The 20,745-nt window shown below is 42.9% G+C and overlaps 1 protein-coding gene across 1 annotated transcript in view; it reads left to right on the top strand.

Annotated features, from left to right (window-relative positions):
- The window catches only part of LOC145341261 (uncharacterized), a 45,413-nt gene extending 26,353 nt beyond the window's left edge, over positions 1-19,060 (top strand). Inside the window, exons 9-12 of the mRNA XM_080186187.1 lie at positions 8,926-9,055; positions 13,929-14,035; positions 17,124-17,233; positions 18,367-19,060. Of these exons, the coding sequence (XP_080042313.1) occupies positions 8,926-9,055; positions 13,929-14,035; positions 17,124-17,233; positions 18,367-18,378 (359 nt within the window). The 3' untranslated portion in view covers positions 18,379-19,060. The remainder of the gene's footprint in view (positions 1-8,925; positions 9,056-13,928; positions 14,036-17,123; positions 17,234-18,366) is intronic.
- Positions 19,061-20,745: the final 1,685 nt, after the last annotated feature.

The following is a 20,745-nucleotide window of genomic DNA, read 5'->3' as shown; positions in this document are numbered from 1 at the left end:
GAAGAAAGAAAACTGTCCAAAAAGCATGACCTACCACCCAGTCTTCCCCCTAACAATGCAGGGTCATAAAACAAATTGCAGATAGTACCTGAGGTCCAGACTAAAAATAAACAAAACCCCATTCAAACCATTGAAGCAGCAATAAAACAGCTTCTAGCAGACAGCCCGGCAACAATGAAAAAAAAATCCAAAATTGCTTAGCTACAGAAAGCATGATTTTAAAAAAGAAATATTTCTTAAAGGTATACTAATATCACAAACAGCATTTGGCTTTCTGACATTCCAACTTTGGGGAATAATTGTTAAAAATATTCATTAGTATATTTAAGAGTGGTATCCTGGGACTGTTTTACTAATACAGCTGAAAATGGGTTTGACACAAAGGAGTTTATTTATTCATGTCACAATTAGGCTTATATTAACACTACAATGAAGTCACTGTGAAAATCCCCTAGTTGCCACACTCTGGCGCCTGCTTGGGTACACTGAGGGAGAACTTAACCAATGCACCTAACCAGCACAGCTTTCAGACTGTGGAAAGAAGCCAGAGCACCTGGAGGAAACCCATGCAGACATGGGGAGAACATGCAGACTCCGCACAGACAGTGACCCATGTGGGAATCGAACCTGGGTCCCTGGTGCTGTAAGGCAGCAGTGCTAACCACTGTGCCACTCCATTAGAAGTGTTTTTAACAGAGCGTTTAGACCTCCACCTCTGAGTATCACAGAAAATAACAATACTTAAGCTTGTATTAAGTTTATTGACTTTTTCTTTAAAGAATCAGTTTCTCGTAAATTAAATGCATTTTTACGTGTAAAACTTTTAAAAGGTGCCTATTAGTGCCTCCTCAAATTTACAAATGTTTGTTACGGTCATTAACATGTCCCGCCAGGTAATGTGAGCAGGTTTACCTAAGGTTTCAGTCAAAGGGAAAGCTATTTCAGACATCACATTGCTACACCATACCTGAAAATTACTGTGATCAAAATCAGTGGATAAATGTTCAGCATTTTTCTCTGCAACTTCTCTGATTGCTATTTTGCCTGAGGTGGACATGATATGGGAATGCATTGGGCATTTGTCAATCAATACCATTATCATTTCTAGAACCTTGCATTGCAGCAAGTTATTGTGTGTGTTGAATGTGCCACTTTATCCACATCTTAGATCACCTTGCTTAACGTGAATCCCCAAATGAATTCCTGTCGCTGACCAAAGATGTGCATTGGCCATGCTAAATTTCCCCGGGATGCGTAGGTTAGAGGGATTAGTGGAATAAATACATGAGGTTATGGGGATAGGGCCTGGGAGTGATTGTTGTCGGTGTAGACTCGATAGGCTGAATGGTCTCCTTCTGCACTGTAGGGATTCTATAATTATTTAAAACCAACCAGACAAAATACTGCTGCCTTTCAACAACATTAATAACACAAGCAGAATTGTGTTTGTTGTACTATCACAAAGTCAATAAAACAAAACTTATTCCATATATGGCCACATGAAGGTAGTTACATTAAAATACACTGAACCTTGCGCTACTGTATAAAATAACACTATTCTGTGGCCAGCTAGGTGATTGGCTATGAATGGATGTAAGGATTGGCCAATATATTCCAAACAACTAATAACTCTGACAGAAAATGCTGGAGAAATTCAGCAGGTCTGACAGCATCTGTGGAGACAGAATAGAGCCAATGTTTCGAGTCTGGATGACCCTTCATCACAGCTGATCCAGGTTTGATGCCAGAGAACTGGAGAATGGCAAACATCCCACTGTTCAAAAAAGAGTGCAATGTTAAGTCCAACAACTCCAGACCAATCAGCATAACTTTGGTGGTGGAGGAACTTCTGGAAACAATACATTGGAACAAAGTCAATAGTCACATGGACAAATGCGGGTTAATTAAGGAAAGTCAGCATGGAATTCTTCGGGAAGAATCATGTTTAGGGTGTTTTTAAAGAAGTAACGTTTTTGAAGAGGGGTTTAATGAAGGCAACGCTGTTGATATGGTGGGCATGGAATTCCAAAAGGCAATTGATAAAGTGCCACACAACAGACTTGTGAGGAACGCTATAGCTTGTGGAATAAAAAGGACAGTAGCACCATGGATACAAAATTGGCTGAGTGACAGGAAACAAGAGCGTAATGGTTAAACGGATGTTTTACATGCTGGAGGAAGGTTGTAGTAGAGTGTTCAGGAGTCAGTATTGGGACCTTTGCTTTTCCTAACATTACATTAATGACCTAGATCTTGGTGTATAGAGCACAATTTAAAAGTTTGAAGATGCTGCAAAACTCAGAAGCATTGTGAACTATGAGGAGGATAGTTTAGAGCCTCAAAAGCACGTTGACAAGTTGGCAGAATGGGTGGACAGGTGGCAGATGAAGTTCAATGCAGAGAAATGTGAAGTGATTCATTGTGGTACAAGCTCATGGAGGGACAATATAAAATAAAGGGTATAACTCTCTAAAAGTGGTGCAAGAGCAGAGGGTGTACATGCGCATCGATAATTGAAGGTGGCAAGATAGGTTGAGAGAGCAGTCAATCAAGCAAACAGCATTCTGAGTTTCCTTAATAGGGACATAGAGTACAAGAGCAAGGCAATTATGTTGAACTTTTATGAATCACTAGTTTTGCCTCAGCTGGAGTATTGTGCCTTATTCTGGGCACTGCACTTCACGAAGGATGCAAAAGCATTGGCGACAGTGCAGAAAAGCTACATGAAAATGGTTGTGAGAATGAGGAATTTCATTGCTGAGGTTAGGACTGTTTTCCTTGACGAAAAGAAGGCGGTGAGGAGGTTTTGTAGCGCTATTAAAAAAACATAAGCGGTTTGGACAGAATACAGAGAGAAGCTATTCCTACTTGTGAAAAGATTGAGAACAAGAGACCACAGATTTCTAGTAATTAACAAAATAAGCAATAATAATATGAGGCAAAACATCTTCACACAGTGAGCGGTTAGGATCCATGGGCGGACATGGGAATCTGGTTGGCACACTGCCAGTGGACTTTTCAGTTGGGTGGGCATGGATAATCCACTCGGCTGTAAAATTGATCTCCAGTTCTCACTGCAATATGGGTGATGATAGTTAATATGGTCATGCTAAATTGCCCCTTTATGTCCAAAGATGGGTAGGTTAGGTGGATTAACCAGGGAAGTGGGCAGCGTAATGGGAGGGGGGGTGCATGGGTGGGATTCTCTTTCAGAGAGTCGGTGCAGACTCGATGAGCCGAATATCCTCTTTCTACATTGTAGGGTCTCTATGATTCTGAGACTTGCATTGACTTGTGAGATGTCAAGCATTCGCTGCAATGGAAGGCTAAACTGGCACAAGTGATCTGGTATTGGACCTCCTCATCAATGGTGGCCTTTTGAGAAAGGAGGCTGCCAAAATATGGAAAGTGCTCAACATTATTATGTTAAAGGTACTATATAAATATAGGTTGCTGTGTACATTCCTACGTTCCATCTTGGGCCTTTGCCAGTGAGAACAGAGATTTCCAGCAGTTCACAAAAACTTGTAAAGCCTAAAACGTAACCTGATCTTCAGGATCAGAGGGTTTAACTGAGCCAAGTCTTTATGAAAGACAGATGAACAAGAGGAAATAATAAATAAAAAGCAGGAGAAAATAAATCTCTTGTGTACGGTTTTTGTTTGCATTTAATATATTTTTGTTTGGATGAACTTTGAAAGAGATTCCAATTTAACAGAAATATGATGAATGCTTCCTTCAGCAATTAGAATAATTTTGAACCCATCACATTCACAGTTTGGTTGTTTTAACTTGCTCTGCAAGCATCTTGCAGATCACTAACTTGGCGGACGTATAAAATGGCTCTATGCCTATTGCTGAAGTACAAGCAGCTGTGTTTCTGATAGCAAGACAGTCATAGAATCCCTGCGGTGCAAAAAGAGGCCATTCGGCCCATCGAGCCTGCACCTACAGCAATCCCACCCAGGCCCTATCCCTGTAACCCCATATATTTACCCTGCTCAGCCCCCTGATGCTAAGGGTCAATTGAATATGGTCAGTCAACCCAACCCCCACATCTTTTGGACTGTGGGAGGAAACCCACATAGACATGGGGAGAACGTACAAACTCCACTCAGACAGTCATCCAAGGCCGGAATTGGACCTGGGTCCCTGGTGCTGTGAGGCAGCAGTGCTAACCACTGTGGCACCATGCCTCCCGGGTACCTTTTCTCTGCCACATTTCTCTGCACGAAAATCGACAGAGAACCATGAATTTCTGCTTTGTTTGGATCTATCATAGGAATGCTGATTTCAAGTTGTAGCTATGCTGTGGCTTCATCTAATTCATGCCAGTGGTATCACCCCATCTGTGACTTTCAGACTATTCCCATGTCTTGCTTTCCCTCTGAAGCTAAAAAAAAACTTTACGAGAGCTGTTTAATTGGACTAGAATATTTTAAATAAAAGCACCATGAACTGATGTTTGATTTTTGTACATTTTGCTATAATCCTCCATAGGAACATAAGAACATAAGAAATAGGAGCAGCAGTAGGCCATCTAGCCCTTCGAGCCTGCCCCGCCGTTCAATAAGATCATGGCTGATCTGAAGTGGATCAGTTCCACTTTCCTGCTTTCTCCCCATAACCCTTAATTTCCTTGTCTGTCAAAAACCTATCTACCCATGACTTAAATATATTTAGCGAGGTAGCCTCCACCACTTCAGCAGGCAGAGAATTCCAGAGATTCACCACCCTTTGAGTGAAGAAGTTCCTCCTCAACTCCGTTCTAAACTGCCCCCCCCTTATCTTGAGGCTGTGCCCTCTAGTCCTGCTGTCCTTTCTGAGCGGGAAGAATCTCTCTACCTCTACCCTATCCATCCCCTTCATTATCTTATACGTCTCTATAAGATTCCCCCCTCATCCTTCTAAACTCCAACGAGTACAGACCCAGTTTATTCAGTCTCTCTTCATAGTCTAACCCCCTCATCTCCGGTATCAGCCTAGTGAACCTCCTCTGCACTCTCTCCAAGGCCAAAATATCCTTGCGCAAGTGCGGCGACCAAAACTGCACACAGTACTCCAGCTGCAGCCTCACCAGTGCCCTGTACAGTTGCAGCAAGACCTCCCTGCTTTTAGATTCTATCCCCCTTGCTAAAAAGGCCAGCATCCCATTCGCCTTCTTGATCACCTGCTGCACCTGCAGACTGGGTTTTTGCGACTCATGCACAAGGACCCCCAGGTCCCTCTGCACCGTGGAATGCTGCAGCTTTTCACCCTTTAAATAGTAATCCCTCCTACTATTATTTCTGCCAAAGTGGATAACCTCACACTTGCTAACATTGTACTCCATCTGCCAGGTCCTCGCCCACTCACTCAGCCTATCCAGATCTCTCTGCAGACTTTCCACACCCTCCGCACAATTTGCTTTTCCACTCATCTTTGTGTCATCAGCAAATTTCGTTACCCTACATTCAGGGCCCTCCTCCGGATCATCTATATAAATGGTATATAGCTGAGGCCCCAGCACCGATCCCTGCGGCACTCCGCTAGTCACCAACCGCCAATCAGAATAGCACCCATTGATACCAACTCTCTGCCTCCTATTAGACAACCAATCCTCTACCCACACTAATTCTTATGGCGTGGAGGCTAATTCTTATGTTCTTATGATCCAGGTTGTGAATTTTATGGCAAAGATCCAGATTAATAGGGTAGACTAAGAGTTAATATCACTCCCATGAACAGACATAGCAGTTCAAGTTGAGTTTCCGATATCTACTGAATCAAGCTGTTGGGTAGGTTTTATACTTTGAGAATTCCTGACTCTCTCAGTCCTAATGGTTAAGGTTTATTGGCTGGGGTGGGGGGGGGAGGGGCTTTGTTAACTGTTCTGAATTCAGACTGACATGTGATCCAAACTGGAGTGGTTTGTTACTTATGGAAAAGCAGATTTCTTGGGTTAGTTCTTGTGTTTTCACAAATGTTTGGCTCAGGAGCTAAGAGAATATTGAGAATATGCTGGAATTAGAGGAAGGAATTTGCTTTTTTCCAATTCTTCCAGCCTATTTAAATCATAGAACTCTACAGTGCAGAAAGAGGCCCTTCAGCTCATCAAGTCTGCACCGAACACAATCCCACCCCCATATATTTTACCCACTAATCCCTCTAACCTACGCATCCCTGGACACTAAGGAGCAATTTCTTGGCGCGGCCAATCAACCTAACCCGCACATCTTTTGGACTGTGGGAGGAAACCAGAGTACCTGGTAGAAACCCACACAGACATGAGGAGAATGTGCAAACTCCACACAGACAGTGACCCGAGCTGGGAATCGAACCCAGGACCCTAGAGCTGTGAAGCAGCAGTGCTAACCACTGTGCTACTGTGCCGCGTTTGGATAGTAGATGGTGTCTGTGTACTTTTCTTTGTTAACCAAAACCTTTGTTAACCTCGGGGTCCTTGTGCATGAGTCGCAAAAACCCAGCCTGCAGGTGCAGCAGGTGGTCAGGAAGGCAAATGGGATGCTGGCCTTCATAGTGAGGGGGATTGAATATAAAAGTAGGGAGGTCTTGCTGCAGCTGTTTAGGGTGAGGCCGCAGCTGGAGTACTGTGTCCAGTTTTGGTCGCCGCACTTATGCAAGGATATTTTGGCCTTGGAGGGAGTGCAGAGGAGGTTTACTAGGCTGATACCGGAGTTGAGGGGGTTGAACTATGAGGAGAGGCTGAGTAAACTGGGCTTGTACTCGTTAGAGTTTAGAAGAATGAGGAGAGATCTCATTGAGACATATAAGATGATGAATGGGATGGATAGGATAGAGGTGGAGAGACTCTTCCCGCTCAGAAAGGACAGTAGGACTAGGGGGCACAGCCTCAAGATAAAGGGGGGGGGGGCGGTTTAGAACGGAGTTGAGGAGGAACTTCTTCACTCAAAGGGTGGTGAATCTCTGGAATTCTCTGCCCGTTGAGGTGGTGGACGCTGCCTCGCTAAATATTTTTAAGACGCGGGTTGATAGGTTTTTGATAGGCAAGGGGATTAAGGGTTATGGGGAGAGGGCGGAAATGTGGAACTGAGCCACGACAGATCAGCCATGATCTTATTGAATGGCGGGGCAGACTCGAAGGGTTAGATGGCCTACTCCTGCTCCTATTTCTTATGTTCTTATGTTCTAACCATACTTTGCCATGGAGATTCAAGTCTACCCTTGTGTAACATGAAATATTTGTTTGCAAACAAAAGAGGTCATGCAGCACATCAGTGTGTGTACATGTTCCAACAAATGAACATGGAGCAGGAGTAGGCCATTCAGCCCCTTGAGCCTGCTCCATGGCTGATCTGATAGTAACCTCAAATCTGCATCCCACCTATCCTCAATAATCTATCAGCCTTTTGTTTACCAAGAAACCATCCACTTCTGCATTAAACCTATCCAAAGACTCTGCTTCCACAACATTTTCAGGAAGAGAGTTCCAGAGACTCAAGACCCTCTGAACAAAAAAAAACTTTGCCTCATTTCTGTTTTAAATGAGCAATTCTTTATTTTAGTCGAGTGCAATGATCCTTGATGGGCGATTGATGGACCAGGCCAGATGTATTCCTGTGATTTTGTATATTTGATTTTCGTCAAGTCTGGCCTGCCTGAGGTTTGATTGTTTGATTTTAATATGCCCAATTCTTTAATTTAGGATATCCAATTTAATCAGCCTTAAAACTGGGCCCTGATTATATTACCACATAATCTATCCCATCCTCATTACAGATTTCATTTTGCACACTCTCAGACTTTGCCAGAATCATGAAGGGTATTTATTAATTAGTAATAACTGCATAAAGGCAGGCTGGCACCACCACCCAACATCCCCCCCCCCCCCCCAACCCCGACAACCAGCTGCCCAAGTCTGTTTCTCCTACAAATCTTCCAGATACCTTCAGCACAAGAGAGGGCTTCACCACCTTGGGGGAATTACCCACTCTCAGTCCCAATTTGCCCCTCAAGCCAGGTGACCCTCTGCTGCTGTGTTGCTCTTAAAGAGACAATAATCACAGTATTAAACCAACCAAAAGCTGAAAACAGGGAATTAGGATGCAAATTTTGAGGTTTCGCTAGGGATTATTGTAATGTCTCAAAAATATCAAGCCAAGTTATCACTTGTAAAAGAGCAACATAGACATCAGCGATTATTCGTTGTATGGAATACAATGTTTAATCTAATGGGACCAACTTTACTTACCTGGAGTCCTGACCCTTGAGAGCAACAGGATGCCTGATCGACGAGATTTATTTTCCTAGTTCCACTTGGAGTCGGGCTGGGGTCGGGGGAAGGGCACCACCAACTCGAATCAAAATGAGTAAGTACTTGCAAATATAAATGAGACAGATAAACAAGATTTTGACCGAGGGAAAATACCACAAAATTTCTGTGGCAAAAATAAATAGACGTTCCAGTTCCAACACAGATTTTCAGAAAAAGAAAACAGATTAGTTGCCCAAATCTTAAATCCTACTTTCATGGGTCACTGCCTGAGGTTTAATTAGTCAAGATGTCACAATTCATTTTCCGCGTTTGATTCTACGTGGCAGACCGCATTGGAATAAACTTTATTCCGAGGTATCAGTGACGTGAAGCCTGACCTACTTTGAAGGCCAGGTCTGATTTACATTAGACTGGGACTTATGAATGCTATTCCAGTGCTTATGGTGGCTTGTTAATATTGTGTAACGAGCAGTGGGTGGGGACAGGAATTCTGGTGGCTCCTGACACATACCAAGCCTAGCCAAGAGACATGTGGGGAGCACAGAAAGGATGCCAGCAGGCCAGATGGTTTGAACTTCTCCTGTGTAGCCCACATCGAAGAGTGTGAGGAGTGTTTTATATGATATATTGCAATAAAGATGCGTGAAACATGATCTGGTCTTCACAATGTTTTTTCTCAATGTTTGAAGGGAAACGTAAGAAGCAAGCCCCCCAGATCGCTCCCTTGTTATTCAAATTGCACCTCGCAGATAACGCCATTGACGGGAGAGGGAGCCAAGGCAAAATAGGTCCAATGATGTTTGTAGAAATGTTGTGTCAGTAAGTATCTTAAAAACTGTTGTGCAATCTGACTGGATGTGTTAATTAATTAAGGAGTATTCAACCCCTGTTTTAACTCTGAAATGTCAGTGTGTTTATCGTGCATCTTTTTGAACATTTATCTAATTTCTGTGTTTCAATGTTTTCATTGTTGATCTCTTTGGATGTTTATCACTGAGCCATCAAAGCTTGGGATGAATGAATTGTGGGTTGGCATCTGTGGGCACCTGAACTGATCTTTGAGTATCTCCCAACAGGGTTCTGCCCCTACTCTGAGGCGGGATCTCATGTATTGAAACTTATGTGCACCTTAATATTACAATAACCAATTGACCAAGGGCACCTCCCACAGATTCCAACCCACCAAAAAAAACACAGGCAAAAATCTAGATTTCCTCTCAATCCTCCCCTTGGGGAAAGAAAGCTTCACTACTGTGAACGTTTCTACACAATAGCTTTGAAAAACAGCAAGTTCTCAACAAATGGCTAATTACAGACCGTGTGGGTAACCTTTCCACACTTTACAATTACACATTTCACATTTTCAAGATTATAAACTGTAGGATTAGCAAGACCTTCAGAATCTGCTTTTCCTCCCACATTCTTTTTTTTGAAGCTCTGGACGAGGCATCAACAATTACCTGGTTTCTCCATAATGTTTTCATGGTTAATGGTCAAATGTAGTGAAAATACATTGAAATGTTCACCAGAAACATCTTGACCAGCTTTTATTTCTATTTTGAGCCACGGTTTTTCAAACTTCCTCCCTGAACCGCACCAATACTCCGAGGCATCGCTTCTCCACATATTGCCACACACTAATCACGCTATATGAGACAATGACTTTCACATAGCTTTCCCAAGTTTTATGGAGAAGAATCTGGCAAAAGGGATGGAGGGGGGGGATCTTATTCATCTGCTCTGTTGATAAAAACATGCCTTTTCCAGATCCTTTAAGTTGGTAGAAGAAATCTTGTATTTCTGATTGGCAATCGGCTTTAATTATCTTCGTCAATCATTTCCTACAGACCAGGTATGGCCGTTTCTTCATCTTGATCAACACCACATGAATAAGCATGTATGGAGGAAGTTTTGCTCCTTTTACTCACAATTTAGCTGAGAGGGGGTGACACAGTAATTAGCACTGCTGCCTCACAGCATCAGGGATCCGAGTTCGATTCCTGGTTCGGGTCACTGTCTGCAATTCTCCCAGTGTCTGCGTGGGTTTCCTCCGGGTGCTCCAGTTTTCTCCCACAGTCTGAAAGACATGCTGGTTAAGTGCATTGCTAAATTCTCCCTCGGTGTACCCTAACAGGCGCCGGAGTATGGCGACTAGGGGCTTTTCACAGTAACTCCATTGCAGTGTGAGTGTAAGCCTGCTTGTGACTAATAAATCAACTTTTTAAAAGATGCGTTTGAGCCTTCTGAAAGGGTTCACATTCTTCCTGCTGGTACTTCAAATGTGGAACCCTCATCTTCACACTTCTTCCATAGTTTCATCCAATTACATCATCCAAATATCCACAGATCTCTGAAGGTTGCCACTCAAGTGGATAGAGCCGTGAAGAAGGCCTATAGTGCGTTAGCGTTTATTAGGAGGGGGTTTGAGTTTAAGAGCCATGGGATTATGCTGCATGTGTACAGGACCTGTTGGGATTCTATGATCTGGAATTCACTGCCCAAATTGGTGATTGCAGTGAAACACCCAACAAATTAAAACAGGCACTTGAATGTACACCTGAAGTGCTGCAGAAGGATCAACTTAATGAAAGGTAGGGCCATTCAAAAGTCTGACAGCAGCAGGGAAGAAACTCTTCTTGAGTCAGTTGGTACATGTCCTCAGACTTTTGTATCTCTTTCCAGATGGAAGAGAATATGGCCAGGGTGCATGGTATCCTTAATTATGCTGGCTCCTTTTCCAAGGCAGCAGGAAGTGTAAACAGCGTCAGTGGGTGGGAGGCTGGTTTGCATGGTGGACTGGACTTCGTTCATGACCTTTTGTAATTTCTTGTAGTCTTGGGCAGAGCAGGAGCCATACCAAGCTGTGATACAACCAGAAAGGATGCTTTCTATGGTGCATCAGTAAAGATCGCTGAGAGTTGTAGCGAACATGCCAAATTTCCTTAGTCTTCTGAGAAAGTAGAGGTGTTGGTGGGCTTTCTTAACTATAGCGTCAGCATGGAGGGATCAGGACAGGTTGTTGGTGATCTGGACACCTAAAAACTTAAAGCTCTCGACCATTTCTACTTTATCCCCATTGATGCAGACAGGAGCATGTTCTCCACTGTGCTTCCTGAAATCAATGACTGACTCTTTCATTTTGTTGATATTGAGGGAAAGATTATCATAACACCAGCTCACCAGATTCTCTATCTCATTCCTGTACTGTGTCTCATCATAGTTTGAAATCTAACCCACTACAATGGTGTCGCCAGCAAACTTGAAAATTGAGTTGGAGGGGAATTTGACCACACACTCATAGGTATATAAAGAGTATTGTAAGGAGCTGAAGACACCGCCTTGTGGGGCACCGGTGTTGATGATTGTTTGAGGAGGTGTTGTTGCTGTCCTTACTGATTGTGATCTGTGCGTTAGGAAGTTCAGGATCCAGCCTCAGAAGGAGCAGCTAAGCCCCTGTCATAAAGAACTCTCAATTTTGTTATGATCCCAGACCAGACTCCACAAGTTTGTTACGATCCTGGATGAGATCCCCAAATTTTGTTATGATCAATTAGGGACCACTAATGTTTGTTGTGAAGTAAATGAAATTTGAAATCCTGGTTGCTTATTAAGATAATAAAATCCCAAGACTCCATCATTTTAAAAGGTCCAAAAGTCAACAAAGCAAAGTCAACACTATCTATCTTATATTCTAACATCCAGAATTAACATGAGGTTAACATGAAGTAAGAGATCAACTGTGGTTGAGCACACCAGAGAATGTCAAATGGGAGATACAACCAACAGAATCCATGAATTTTTCAGCAACCCATCCAGATGTTAGTGATCATTATGAGCCACAAAAACCTCTGCCTTCCTTACGGGGAATGATGTGGAGATGCCAGCGTTGGACTGGGGTGGGCACAGTAAGAAGTCTCACAACACTAGGTTAAAGTCCAGCAAGTTTATTTAGAATCATAAACTTTCAGAGTCATCACCTGATGAAGGAGCAGCGCTCTGAAAGCTTGTGATTCCAAATCAACCTGTTGGACTTTAACTTGATGTTGTGAGACTTCTTACTGTTCCTCACAAGGGATTTCCGCTCCCCTCTTTCAAGGATATGGCCTCTAATTTCCCTCCATAGCTGTTCCAGCTCAGACTGCCTTGTGACTGCTTGCCTCCTGGTTACTCAACCTTCTCATGACACTGCATCCCACTGGATTCATAAAGCTGCATCCCAGCATATAATCAACAGAATGGTCCAAGTTTTCTGGCTGCTCTTAGCAGAATGCCACTGCTTCTGAGCTGTTGTGAGCCCCCAACATCCAGCTCCACTGAGCAATGGCTGCTCCTGGACTTCGCTGAACCCCAGCACTCAGCAGCATGGAGCTACCAAGAGCTTCTGGGACTTTCCTGATCTCCAGATCCACTGCAGCATGGAGCCAGTGACATTCTGTCCCTCTTCTGCTCCCAATGGTTTACACTGAGACCCAGCTAGTAGAACCATAGGAAAGTTACAGCACACAGAAGGAGGCTATTCAGCTCATCTTGTCCATGCCAGTCTAAGGACACCTAGGTGCCCTTTCCAATCCCACCTCCCTGCACCTGGTCCACAGCCCTATAGTGTACAGCACTTAAGGTGAAGATCCAAGTACTTTTTAAAAGAATTTAGGGTCTCCGCCTCCATCACTAACTCGGGTAGTGAATTCCAGACACCCACGACCCTTTGCGAGGGTGATAGCAGTTCAGTTGTCATCTCTTCAGCTCTTAACTAGAAGCTGTTCACCACAGATTCCTGATCATTGGCCACAAACTGCTGTATAGTTTGCATCTGTAACTGCTCTGTGACCTAACAGGGTTCTGGCCCTGTCCTGAGACAGCATCTGAATAGAATCATAGAATCCCTACAGTACAGAAAGAAGGCCATTTGGCCCATCGAGTCTGCACCGACTATAATCCCACCCAAGCCCTAGCCCTGTAATCCCATATATTTACCCTGCTAATCCCTTGACATCAGGGGTCAATTTAGCATGGCCAATCAACCTAACCTGCACATTTTTGGACTGTGGGAGGAAACCAGAGCATCTGGAGGAAACCCACGCAGACATGTGGAGAACATGCAAACTTCACACAGACGGTGATCTGAGGCTGGACTTGCACCCAGGTCCCTGGTGCCGTGAGGCAGCAGTGCTAACCACTGTGCCACCATGCCACCCTGATGTTTTAAAATGGGACAGTCTGTGCTATAAATGTTACAATATCCAGTTAACCATGGGTAACTTCCTCAGGTACCAACCCAAACACACACAGACAAAAATCCAAAGATATAGGCTGGAATTTTCCCATTCTGCCCACCACAGGAATCAGAATGAGCGAGGGGTGGACCATGGAAAAGTCCGTTGACCTCGGGCAGGATTTACGATTTCAGGACAAGTGAGGCTGTAAAATCCCACCTATAGATTTGCTCACGGTAGGTAGTAGTTCCCATTCAGCAGAGTGGTAGCTGGTTTGATGTGTCACAGTGAACCCACCTTGGGGCAACTTACAGTCCATGAATATTTTACTAACAAAGAGAGGAAGGATTCCTTTCATTGTTGTACTACAACACACAATGGGCCAGCATGTCTCATTTCCTTTTGTGATAAATTCAGAACTGAACCATCCTATTTATCATCTTTTCAACTGTGTCTTTTAAACGGAATGTTTCTCACAGGTTGATCAAGTTTTCAGATGATTTGACTGAACTGGATTTAGATGACAATTGCCTCGGTGAGCTGTGTGGAAAGGCGATACTCAATGCCTTAAAGGAAAGAAAAGAAGGTATTTTCAAAATGCGTGCTATTGGCTAATCAATTTATCAAAAACTTAACAATTCTCTACATCTTTCATTACAGTAAAGGAGGGGAGCATTTGGAACATTGGCTCCAATATTTACAGTAAGAAGTCTCTCAACACCAGGTTAAAATCCAGCAGGCTTTGATCTGATTTATTATTGTCACATTTATTAACATACAGTAAAAAGTATTATTTCTTGCACGTTATACAGACAAAGCATACCATTCATAGAGAAGGAAACAAGAGACTGCAGAATGTTGTGACACAGTCGTAGCCAGGGTATAGAGAAAGATCAACTTAAGGCAAGGTAAGTCCATTCAAAAGTCTGACAGCAGCAAGGAAGAAGCTGTTCTTGAGTCCGTTGGTACGTGACCTCAGACTTTTTTCCCGACAGAAGAAGGTGGAAAAGAGAATGTTTGGGGTGCATGGAGTCTTTAATTATGCTGGCTGCTTTGCTGAGGCAGCGGGAAGTGTAGACAGAATCAATGGATGGGAGGCTGGTTTGTGTGATAGATTGGGCTACATTCACGATCTTTTGTAGTTCTTTGTGGTCTTGGTCAGAGCAGGAGCCATACCAAATTGCAGTTTATTTGGTGGCACAAGCTTTTGGAGCACTCCTCCTTTATCAGGTGAGTGCTAATGAAGGAGCAGCGCTCCGAGTAAGCTTGTTGGGCCAGTGGAGGGTGGAAACATTTCTATTGCTATAAATGCACTTCCATTATGGATCTGCCTACATTGGCTCCTTTCACCTGTCAGGTTTCCTGTAGCCCTGGAAACCCAACCAAAGTCAGACACACTGATGAAGGAGCAGCGCTCTGAAAGCTTATGCTACCAAATAAACCTGTTGGACTTTAACCTGCTGTTGTGAGACTTCTTTTTGTGCCTATTTCAGTCCAACACCGGCATCTCCACATCATGGCTACCTCCAATATTTACAGGAGAGCGAGGAGGATGCTTGTGGCCTAAGTTCTGAACTGGAACCACAGAAGTGTGATTTCTTCCAGATGTCTGATAGATATTAGCTGCAAGATTTCTTTAAATTCTTTGTTGCTGGCTGCCTGTTGGGTAAAAATTAAGAAATGGAAGCACATTCCTGAAAGTGCTGTGGGTTAGTGTTATGACACTTGAGCAGGACTTAAATCACTCTTCATAATTACTTGCGACTCCTCCATAAAACCATAGTTCCCACCCTGTGGGTTAAGGCTCTTGGGCAGTGAAAATGTCTGAACTCAGCAGTCATTTAAAATGGCCCAGCAGATTTTGAACCAGAGTGATTCACCCCCCACCCCTTCCCCAGCTGGCAATAATGGGGTTTTCCACAAATGGAGAGTGGGATTTCTGCATCCATTCAGACACTGCCAAGAAGTTGTGATGAAATAAACGTTAAGGAATCTAATAATTGGGAGTGTGTTCTGATAACTGTATGATTAAGAGAGAGCAGACTATTTTTAACTGGGAATTGGTTAGGATGACCAAAGACTGAGGTCTTTGTTGTTTGGGAAATAGGAAGTTTTGGAACTGGGTCAATTTGACAGTATTGTATCATTATTGTAGTTAAGTGTATGGTTTTCTTGTTGCTTTTCTTGTCCTGTGTTTGATTGCCTAATAAACATTTATTTAGTTTAATTATTACAAGACATAAACCTTCCTCACTGCGCTTCACAAAGAACCATAGAAGCCCTGCAGTGCTGAAGGAGGCCATTTGGCCCATTGAATCTGCACCAACTCTCCAAAAAAGCATCTTACCCAGGCCCAACACCACCCTATCCCCATAACCCTACATGTTTCTCATGGCTAATCCCCCTAACCTATACATCTTTGGACACTCAGGGACAATTTAGCATAGCCAATACACCTAACCTGCGCATCACTGGACTGTGGGAGGAAACAGGAGCACCTGGAGGAAACCCAAACAGACAGGGGGAGAATGTGCATACTCCATGCAGACAGTCACCCAAGGCCACAATCAAACCTGGGTGCTGTGAGGTAGCAGTGCTAACCAATGTGCCACACCATTCCTCACACTATAGCGGATTGCAAAAAAAAGTTAGGAACAGGCATTCCGGGTTCCTTTTCCAGGATTTGGAATACCTTGGCATTTAACATCAACTGGGTTTTTAGTAGCTGTCTGATTAGGCCTTCCAAGTGTCCTGAACCCATGAAAGTCTGGGTGTGTTGATCTCTCTGGTGCAGGGAAGATTAAGGGGAGATTTAAGAAATGCATTCAAGATTGCGGGATTTTAATAAGAGGAGATAATGTGAAACTGTTTCTGCTGGCAAGAGGCTTGGGAATCAGAGCACTCAGATTTAAGATAGTTAGCAAACAAATCTGAAGTATTTTCTTATGCAATGAGTTATTACTAGACCAATTTGAATTTATATAATGAAATGTCCCAAGGTGCTTATGATCTAGAATGTATTAGAAGAAAAAGTGGTGGAAACAGGTGTAATGTAACTTGAAAGGGAGAAATTTATGGTACCATGGGAAAGGGCATGGGTACGAGACTAATGACATTGCTCCTACAAGGAGCCAGTACAGACATGATGGGCAAATAGAGCAGGATTTCCCAACCATTCCCTCCAGGGGGATCTTCTGGCCCTACCAACGATGACCCCTCACCCTCACTATAGTTTCCCTAGCAACAATGGACAGTGCAAACAATGGGAAACCCCATTGCAGGCAGCGGGACGGAAAGATGCCACCACAAGCCAATAGCAGGCCGTCTCCATCACTGCAGTACATGCTGCTGAGGTCTAGGGGGTGGTACGTCCCCTCCAGTGTCTCCTCCTGTGTGATTCTATGAAGAATGGCTGGGTTAGTCTATTAATGCTACTTCGGTGTTCCTGCAAGATTGGATTTGTTAGTGGTTAACACTTATGCCCTGTGGAACTTCACATGCGTAACATTCTGACAGATCATAATACAGTTCTCACCAATAAAACAGAAGGGAATATTGTCGGATGATATTGTGAATCAGCCTTCCTCCTATCTAGTAATCTGAAGTTAAATGCATGGAATGGCCAATACGCTCCCTGGGTGAATGACCTCTGATTTTTTTTTCCCTCTCTCCAGCAAAGTTGCCCAGTTTAAATATCAAAGTGACAGCCCAAATGAGTGAGGATACCTTTTGCAACATTTTGAAAAACTCCAAAAAGCTCAAGAAAGCGAAAAAGATAAAGAAGGTAAGCCACACTGCGTAACAGGGCAAGAAGATCGCATTTCAATTTAGACCCAGTGTTAGTGAGCTTAAGATAAAAAGAACAAAATATCCCAAATACGTTAAACAAAGGAGAATCATACAGGTAAACTTCTGTCTGAGAGCATCAATATAGTCCAGGGCGGGCATGACACACTGGAGCAGCAGGAAGAATGGGCTTTCTGGGCTTGCAGCAAGGTCTGATCAAATAATTGGCAACTGCCTATGCATACCATTAAATCCCTGCAGTAAAGAAGGATGCCATTCAGCCCATTGAGTCTGCACCGTCCCTCAGAAAGAGCATTCTAAGAATGAGGCAGGTTGGGAATGTGCTAGTGAGTGGGCCTCAGGAGTTGACCTCCTTCACCTCAAGACTGAAATCAGACACATTCGTCAACTCCATGACCAAGATTAAATTCATTTAATATGTGCTGAATATTTCATAACAAGTTGTAGAAACTGCTTAATCATGTATATATTAATAGAACTATCATCAACTTCAAATGGTAAAAGCAAAAGCAATATTTACACTTTGGATATGCCCCCTTGTGAAAATCAGCCCTGTGAATTTGGAACCAGGGAATATGAATGATTATCAGAAATGGAAACTGCAAATCTGTAGATCGCCTTTAGACCATCACTTCATGGAGAAGACTGCCACCTACTGCAGCACAAACTCAATTCAAACTTTTACAAAGTAATTTGATTAATTGCTGATTTACGAACAAAGCACATAGATTTGAGTATTGCGCAATAGTTTATTTTAAATATTGCAGTGACCCCAAAATGGGCCTGGATAATTAAGCTGAACGAGTTTTTATTTTCCTACAATCAGGATACCAGCGAACCCTTGGGTCAAAAAAGAAAAAGTGACCAATGTTTGTTTTCTCGAATGATATCCTGACGCCCTCGTGTGAAAGTTAGCTCAGGACATTTTGCGGGATGTTTTTAATAGTATCCCATCATTCACTGCAAACTTGATCCATGAGTAATGACATTGTGCTGAAGGGTAATGGGTACCCATGGAACCTTACCTCAGTAAGAAGCCAATGTCTTCAGGGTGAGAAGGGAGGAATTGTAAGAAAAAAAACTCACTGGATAATCTAATGTGTTTTACAGAAAAAGAAGTAATGCAATGAATTAATGGATCAGTGACTTCTAGAAGAATCAAGTCTGGTTATACACCAAACTTAAAAGGTCCAGTTTCCTTTTCAATTTGCCGACAAAGAGGACATTCTTGGGATCTTGAAAACAGTCGGATCTCATGAATAGATGATGCATGGCCTTCATAATGTTTTCAGAAAGTTTCTGTGCTCTGGCGAAAGGTGTTGCACGAAGAAATGAATGTACTGCTCCCAATTTTAAAAACCTCGAGGTCTATAAGATGCATTTTGCATTTCTTTCACAGCAGACCACTGAACGCTGAAGAAAATTAGAGCTTGTGATTCCAAATAAATTATCTTTTGTGCTGTAGCATAGTGTATATTTAATATTGTAACGACTTCAATCAGGCCATTGAGGTTGGCCTATTGGAATATGAACTGTCTGATTAAGGAGTCAATTGATTGGCCAATCAAGACTGCTGACCGATAGCACTCTGTGTACTGCTGCTGGAATTGTAAATAAAGTGGATTTTGGTGAAGGGATTTCTGCCTCTGAACATTTATTACAAATGCCCTGCTGTCATGAACAAAATTGCTCTGTTTTCTTAGAGCCCGTGCTCAATGTGTTTTCTATGTGAGGTGTGTGTATTTTCTTACTCTGAATGACTATCTGAATTTAAATAATTCCAGCAGCAAGCTTTTTTATTTTAAAATAAAGAAGGCTATTTATTATCCCATACTTGCGCCAGAGGTTTACTCACTCACTCAAACATGTTAGGTACATATGAAGAATAAATAATACGATTGCAATGTATAATTGTCCAATGTCTCCTGCTCTCTTTTGTGGCAGGCCTATAGTTTTGTAGATGAGTTGATACTTTTATTGAAGTGAGGGCTTTGTAGGCAGAGGTTTCTCAGTGAGTTGCGAGTCTTCTTGAAGTCACATTTCTGGGAGGTTAGTCCTCAAGTGAACTTGAAGTCAGAACAAGTTGTGGAGAGTCCTTCTCCCACTTTCAAGCTATTGCTGTTTATTATCTTAACTGCTTAGTTTACTGCAGCTAGTTCAATGGCTTTCTAATAATCTCTTCTGTCTCTACAGAACTGATTTTTGCTGTTTTACAAAGCAAGAAACAAACATGGCTCTCTCACCAATGTGACAATTCTCCCTGCAACTGCATGGGATTCTTCTGGGTGCTCCGGCTTCCTCCCACATTCCCAAAGATGTATCGGTTAGGCGGAATGGCCGTGCTAAATTGCCCGAGTGTCGCAACATGTGTAGGTTAGGGGGATTAGTGGGGTAAATATGTGGAGTTATGGGAAAGGATAGGATGCTCTATTGGAGAATCAGTCTCCTCCTGCACTGTAGGTATTCTATTCTATGACCTGTTACAAGTCTAAAGTCCTTTCCCAAATAAAGAGCATGGTCAGGTCAATGGACAGGGGTGGGGTGAGGGTGGGGGTCTCATGATGCAATCACAGGGATAGCTGTGTTTCCATGAGCTCCGCCACTACTCATCCTTTAATCCTTTCCTTCATCATACTTACGCAGCTCTTACTTATCTAATCTGGGACAGAGAGCTCCATATTATGTCCTTGGAAGATTTCTGGCTAAACTTTGATAAAATGCCAAGAAATATGAAGAAAATTGTTGGTAAAAGAGAGCAATCAGAAGTAATGGGATGGAGCCAACTCCTCAACATAGTGATTTAATCCATAAATAAGCTCTCAATCCATCATTCTTGAAGGTATTACTGTGGATGATTGCTAATATCACTAAGGTCATTGATAAGGAACTTGGTCTGTTAGCACAGAATACCAATGCTCAAGCTATACAACTGCAGAATACCGGCAAAAGGTTTGATGAAGCGGAGGAGAAAATCCTTACTGTTGAAAATGCAACTTCCTCGGTTGAGGCTCACTTGTAATCCTTGGAATGGCAGCTGCATGGTACGTCAAAACTCCTGGAGAACCAAGGCTGAAGGAAAAATATCTGGTCTGTCAGTTTACCAGAAGGAGCTGAGGGTAAGCTCCCCATTAAGTTCTTTGAGAGCTGGCTGCCACATTTTCTTAATCTGAATACAAAGGCTGTGCATATTAAGTTAGTAAGAAATCTCACAACACCAGGTCAAAGTCCAACAAATTTATTTGCTAGCACAAGCCACTAGCTTTTGGAGCGCTGCTCCTTCACCAGGTGAGTGGGATTTCAGTTCACAAACAGGGCATATAAAGACACAAACTCAGTTCTTCTGAATTCCAATGAGTATAGCCCCAGTCTACTCAGTCTCTCCTCATAACCAACCCTCTCAACTCTGGAATCAAGCTAATGAATCTCCCCTTCACTCTCTTCAGTGCCAGTATATCCTTTCTCAAGTAAGGAGACCAAAACTGTACATAT

This window comes from Carcharhinus amblyrhynchos, chromosome 3, assembly GCF_965287045.1.
Source record: "Carcharhinus amblyrhynchos chromosome 3, sCarAmb.v2.hapA, whole genome shotgun sequence".
NCBI classification, from domain to species: domain Eukaryota; kingdom Metazoa; phylum Chordata; class Chondrichthyes; order Carcharhiniformes; family Carcharhinidae; genus Carcharhinus; species Carcharhinus amblyrhynchos.
The sequence above is the reverse complement of the archived record's forward strand: the minus strand, read 5'-3'. Positions and strand labels throughout refer to the sequence as shown.